Raw genomic sequence first — 6,324 nt, forward strand, 5'->3', positions numbered from 1 at the left:
TATTGTAGAGATGAGGTCTCACCAAGTTGCCCAGGCTGGTCTCAAACCTGTGGGCTCAGGCAATCCTCTTACCTCGACCTCCCAAAGTTCCGGGATGCTAGATGTGAGCCACTGCACTGGGCCTTAAATGTTCTTATCACAAAAAAATTATAAATATTTGAGGTGATGTATATGCTAATTACATTGAGTTGAACATTTCACAATGTATACAGGTATTAAGACATCACTTTAGCTGGGCTCGGTGGTTTAGCCTGTAATCCTGCGCCTTTGGGAGGCTGAGGTGAGTGGATTGCCTGAGCCCGCGGGTTCGAGACCTGCCTGGGCAGCGAGACCTCATCTCTACAATAAACCAAAAAATCAGCTGGGTGTGGTAGCGTGTGCCTGTAATTCCGACTACCCGGAAGGCTGAGGCGGAAGGATCGTTGGAGCCCAGTAGGCGAGGCTGCAGTGACCGGGAGCGGCCACGGCACTCCAGTCTGGGCAACAGAGTGAGACTCCAACTCAAAAAAAAAAAAAATCTTTTGTACTCCATAAATATATAGAGTTATTATTTGTCAATTAAAAGTGAAATGGGCCGGGCGCGGTTGCTCACACCTGTAATCTCAGCACTTTGGGAGGCTGGAGGTGAGAGGATTACCTGAGCTCAGGGGTTTGAGACCAGCCTGAACAACATAACAAGACCTTGTCTCTACAATAAATAAAAAAATCAGTATGGTGGCACATGCCTGTGGTTCCATCTACTTGGAAGGTTGAGGCAAAAGGATCAACTGAGCCCAGCATGTTGAGATTGTGGCGGCTGTGAACATGCCACTGCACTCCGGCCTGGGTGACAGAGTGAGACTCCAACTCAAAAAAAAAAAAAAAACATGACATAGTAGCCAGGCGTGATAGCATACACCTGTGGTTCCAGCTACCTGGAAGGCTGAGGCGGAAGGATCACTTGAGCCCAGCATGTCGAGGCTGCGGTGATCATGAGCATGCAGTGCCATTGCACTGCAGCCTGATTGACAGTGAGACTACGACTCAAAAAAACAACAAAAAAAGTGAAATGGGCCTGGCATGGTGGCTCACGCCTGTAATCCCAATACCTTGAAAGGCTAAGGTGGGAAGACTGCTTGAGTCCAGGGGGTTTGAGACCAACCTGGGAAACATAGCAAGGTCTCGTTCCTACAAAAAAAAAAAAATTAGCTGGTGTGGTGGCAGCACCTGTAGTCCCAGTGACTTGGGAGGCTGAGGTACAAGGATCACCTGAGCCCAAGAGTTTGAGGCTGTGATGAGCTGTGATTGTGCCAATGCACTTCAGCTTGGGCGACAGAGTGTGACCCTGACTCAAAACAAAAAAAAGTGAAGCCACTAGGATTTGCTAATGTGGGTAGTGACCTGTGATAACAAAAAAAGGAATCATGAATAACTTCCAAGATTTGGGCCAGAGTTAAGTAGGAAGATGCAGTTGTCCCTTACAGAAATGGGAAGCCCCGGGGAAGGAGCAGGGCTAGGGGAAGATCAGGTCATTTTTTTTGAGTTGGAGTCTCACTCTGTCACCCAGACTGGAATGCAGTGGTTGCTCCCAGCCATCACAGCCTCGACCTGCTGGACTCCAGTGATCCTTCCGCCTCAGCTTTCCAAGTAGCTGGAACTACAGGCACGCGCTATCACACCTGGCTATTTTTGATTTACTGTAGAGACGAGGTCTCACCAAGTTGCCCAGGTGGGTCTCGAACCCGTGGGCTCAGGCAATCCACTCACCTCAGCCTCCCAAGACGCGGGATTGCAGGCTGAACCACCGAGCCCGGCCAGATCAGGCCGTATATCTGCTCTGGGTTCCTTTCCTCATTTGTACAGTGCTCATAATCATTGCTCCCCTGCAGGGTGTTAGTGAGAATTGAGCAAGATCATGAACTCAGAAGCTTGTCCTATGTGTGTGTATAGTCAATGTACATGTCACTCACGGTCCTGGGATAGCGTGAGGCCATAGGGTAACTAGACGACGAGGAAGATTCTGCCTGTAAATCTATATTCTTTCTCCTCTTCCCTGTCTCCTTTTTGACCTGGTATGTTTTCTTTCTTTAAGGTCTTTGATGAAGATGATGATGATTTTAATGGCAACTAGTGCTAGACATGATGATAAGTGATTATATTCCCAAACTGTGAAGTTTACAAAACACTTTGTGATCATTATCTCATGAGTCCAGCAAGGCAGGACTTATACCCGTTTCATGAAGTAAGAGAATGAAGTATTAAAAAGAAAAAAATAGACTGGACATGGTGGCTCTCTCCAATAATCCCTGCACTTTTAGAGACTAAGGCGGGAGGATTGTTTGAGCTCAGGAGCTTGAGACCAGCCTAGGCAACATAGTGAGACCTTGTCTGTACAGAAAATCAGCCAGGTGTGGTGGTGGTGCACGCCTGTAATCCCAGCTAATAAGGACTGAGGTAGAAGCCAGGAGTTCGAGGCTCTGGTGAGCCGTGATCATGCCACTGCACTCCCACCTGGGCGACAGAGTGAGACATTGATTCAAAGGAAAATAAATAAATAAATAAAGATGTAGGCCGGGCTCAATGGCTCAGCCTATAATCCCAGTACTTTGAGAGGCCGAGGCGAGTGGATTGCCTGAGCCCGCAGGTTTGACACCAGCCCGGGCATCTTGGCGAGACATCGTCCCTGCAATAAATAAAAAAATTAGCCGGGCATGGTAGCACGTGTGTAGTTCTGACTACTTGGAAGGCTGAGGCGGAAGGATCACCGGAGCCCAGCAGGTCGACGCTGAGGTGGCTGTGAGTGTACCGCTGCACTCTAGCCTGGGAGACAGAGTGAGACTTCAACTCCAAAAAAAAAAAGTAAAAAGCCAAGCTGGGCTCGGTGGCTCAGCCTGTAATCCCGCGCCTTTGGGAGGCTGAGGTGAGTGGATTGCCTGAGCCCGCGGGTTCGAAGACCCGCCTGGGCTACTTGGCGAGACCTCATCTCTACAATAAATAAAAAATCAGCCGGGTGTGGTAGCGTGCGCCTGTAGTTCCAGCTACTTGGAAGGCTGAGGCGGAAGGATCGCCGGAGCTCAGCAGGCCAAGGCTGTGGTGGCCAGGAGCGGCCACTGCATTCCAGTCTGGGTGACAGAGTGAGACTCCAACTCAAAAAAACAAAACAAAACAAAAAACCTCAGGCTAAAACCCATCCAGATATACCTGGCTACCTCATGGAATTTCATGTCATCTGAGTGAAGGGCCATTGGGGTTTGAAAAGAGGGTGCTAGAGTGGGCATCCTTCTTTCTGTCCCTGAGTGGAAGTGCCACCCATGTGTATCCAGCTGTGAGGCAGATTGTGCCTTTACTTCTCTACCCTCAGAAGAGAGCCCACGGGGTCCTGCCTGTGTCCTAGTCTCCTGTCTCTGTCATTTTGAACACGACTGGTGTTCGGATGTGTGTCTAGGCTGCAGACTTACTGCTTCTGCAGTTTGGGCAAGTGGGTCTCATACATTGCCCTGTTCCATTTACTCCTTCCACTTCCTGGGATTGCAGAGGAGGTGGCTGGAGTCTAGAAGAGTCAACATGCTTAAGTAACACAATGAGAAAGGGCAGCCTGGGTTCCTACTCTGAAGTCTGTTCCTAGCAAGGGAAATCCTGCATATGTTCCCTCCTCCCTTCTCCTAGACTGGAAGAAGAGGCCAGCCCAGCTGTCCCCTCCCCTCAGTACACCAGGTGCCAGAACACAGCTGTCTCTTCATTGTTGCCCCCCCCGCCCCCCCGCCCACTTGCCCCAGGCAAGTGGTAATTGGTGGGGCTGAACTGGGTGGGGCTCCCCCCCCCACCCCGAGTGTATCCAGTGATGCTGGCTCCACTGTGAGCAATTTCAGCCAGAGATTGATTCTGAGCAGCAGTTCTGACTGGTGAGAGCTGCCACTGATTGGTGGGGGTAGGGGACTGGAGGGGTAGAGAGTGTCAGGACGGGATGGATCAGGAGCGCTCCCCCAAAATTAGAATTGCTTAGGGAAGAACTCCTGCTAGATTGAGGGAGAAGGACTGGGGCGTCCCAGGTGGATGGAGGGTGTGCAAGAGGAGGGGGTGATTCGAGGAAAGGAGTGTCCAGGGAACAGCGGCAGCCCCTGGAAGTTGTGGGTGGCAAGCTGGGAGTCCTAGCTTCTGCTTTACTCTTACCTTGGCTCAGTCTCCCCATCTGTGCGATGGTGAGAACCCTGGCCCCAGCCACCTTGCCAAGAGAAAGGGCTTCATTTTGACCTGAGGTCTGGAGAGCAGGAAGGCGTAAACTGGAGGGAGGGAGACTCCTGCTCACGACTTTACCAGCTGAGGCAGAAGCAGGAAGCATGAGCCTAAAGCCTGGGTTGCCTTCGCAGGCACTGAAGCACTGACCTACTGACCCTGCCATGCCCGCGCCACTGCTCCCGCTGCTGCTGCGAGGGCTGCTGTCCCGCCTGCTGCTACCCGCTGCCCGCCTGGCCCGCCAGTACCTCCTGCCCCTGCTGCGCCGATTGGCCCGCCGCCTGGGCTCCCAGGACATGCGAGAGGCTTTGCTGGGCTGTCTGCTGTTTATTCTCAGCCAGCGACACCCGCCGGATGCTGGGGAGGCCTCCAGAGTGGACCACCCGGAGAGGAGGGAGAAGTTAGCCCCCCAAAAGTGAGGCCCCGAGTCCTGGCAGCAGCTGTATCCATCAAAATGTTTTCTTTTGGAGTAGGACAGTCCTGGCACCAGCACTGGCCGCAGCCTACCCAGTGGGCAGAAGTCACAGTGGGGGCTGTGCATGTGAGCCCTCACACCTCCCCCGTCCTGGTAGAAAAGTCTTTCTGGAAGGATGCCCTGTGTCTAGCAGAAATGCTGTCATTGCCTCTCCCCTCTCCTGGGGTTCCTCCCAAAGACCTCTCCTTTCACCTCTGGCCTCAGCGGGGAGGAGAACTAACACTCACCCTACCCCAACCCACCCCTGCAAATGGGAACATCATGGTCTACTGAGGAACAATGCTTAACGTAGAGAAAAGCGACAATTTAGACCAAAGGTGAGATTTGAATCTAGACTGTGTGTCTTCCAGACTCAGGACCTACCTTAAAATAATAAGACCTTGGTTCCCTATGGAAGCAGACCTACCCCCAAAGCCCAGTACTCAGTAAGTGCTCAATAAATATTTGTGGATTTGAATTCTTGCAATGCCTCCTGTCCAATCATCCAGACTCTTGCCTTGCAAGATAGTTTAACGTGATCAGGCAGCTGGGAGGCCAGGAGGCGGGTGACGACAGCTGTACAGGGCTTTCTTTTGTTACTTATTCTATTGTTAGTTTCCATCCTCACAGCCTGAAAGTTGTTTCTGGTGCTTAACTTCCCTCAGCAGGCCATGGTGTGACCCAGTTTGGCTTGAGTCTGTCTTAGAGGAAGTATGCTGGCTAGCTAGTAGGGAGGAAACTGTCCTGGAGTGAGAGAGTTTGGAGCCTTCCTCAGCTAGGGGTGGTGAGAAGAGGATTTGTTTGCTAAGGGACTCTGTGGGCAGCCACCCAGGAAGGTAGTGCAGAATTGCACGCCCTTGAGGGATCCTCCACCCTGGAAGAGATCTGGGCTGGGTGGGTGACTGAAAAATTCACTTCATCATTTCCCCCTCCCCATTGGGAGGCCCCTCCGGACACATTTGCATCCCAGCCTCCGGATCATTTCCTTATTGTTCCCTGACAATAATCCTGCCTTCCAGAGAGAGTCCAGGCTCTCTGCAGGTTCAGAGGAGGACGGTGAGGCACACAGGGACCAGTCGGAAACTCTTGCCCACACCCGGCAGAAGCCTGAGCCAGGGAAGAAGTGAGACCAGAGTTGTGCACCCCCACCCCAGTCCTGTGGGACTTCCCACCATCAAGCCCCTCCCCCATCGGCTTCCTTCTAGAGTCCTCAAAAGCCAGTGTACGTGCTCGTTCCTCTCGGGAAGGCGACCTGAGGGGGGGGAAAGGGGGCTGAGCCCCTGGTTCCCTCACCCGGTCCCTCTCTGGGGCCTCGGGGGCGGCCCTTCCTAGGCCAGACGGGCCCCTCCCCCCGAGCCGGCCCTGCTCTTTCTTCCCCCTCGCCGCCCCGAGCGATCCCCGCCCCTGAGCTGCGGGCGGCGCGCAGCCGGACGGAGCTGGCCGCGCGCGGGCGCCGCAATCGCCGTTGCTGCCACTGTCCCGCCCAGCGCGGAGGCCGGTCAGACCCGGCGCGGACCGCGCTCTCCGGCCGCGGACACGGCCCCAGCCCGGAGGTGAGGAGGGAGAGAGGCCAGGGGCCCGCTCGCCAGGAACTTCCGTCCTCTTCCCCTAGTCCGGATGCTCCCTCCAAATTCTCAGCAGGTGCGCGGGGCGGTCCT

The 6,324-nt window shown here is 53.6% G+C and overlaps 2 protein-coding genes across 4 annotated transcripts in view; both read left to right on the forward strand.

The window, feature by feature from the left end:
- The first annotated feature begins 4,376 nt into the window (after positions 1-4,376).
- Positions 4,377-4,631, forward strand: MYMX (myomixer, myoblast fusion factor). Its single transcript, XM_021717886.1, has one exon. The coding sequence runs from the start codon at positions 4,377-4,379 to the stop codon at positions 4,629-4,631; it is 255 nt and encodes an 84-aa protein (XP_021573561.1).
- Positions 4,632-6,092: 1,461 nt separating this feature from the next.
- Positions 6,093-6,324, forward strand: part of SLC29A1 (solute carrier family 29 member 1 (Augustine blood group)) — a 13,418-nt gene continuing 13,186 nt past the window's right edge. The window contains exon 1 of one of the 3 annotated variants that reach the window (XM_008068683.2): positions 6,093-6,307. In XM_008068683.2, coding sequence (XP_008066874.1) covers positions 6,284-6,307 — 24 coding nt within the window. In that variant the 5' untranslated portion in view covers positions 6,093-6,283. The remainder of the gene's footprint in view (positions 6,308-6,324) is intronic. The other 2 variants (XM_008068682.2, XM_008068684.2) reach the window with 2 other exon arrangements.

Source organism: Carlito syrichta, unplaced genomic scaffold (assembly GCF_000164805.1).
Source record: "Carlito syrichta isolate Samal-C Ts95f unplaced genomic scaffold, Tarsius_syrichta-2.0.1 Scaffold311474, whole genome shotgun sequence".
Lineage (NCBI taxonomy): Eukaryota > Metazoa > Chordata > Mammalia > Primates > Tarsiidae > Carlito > Carlito syrichta.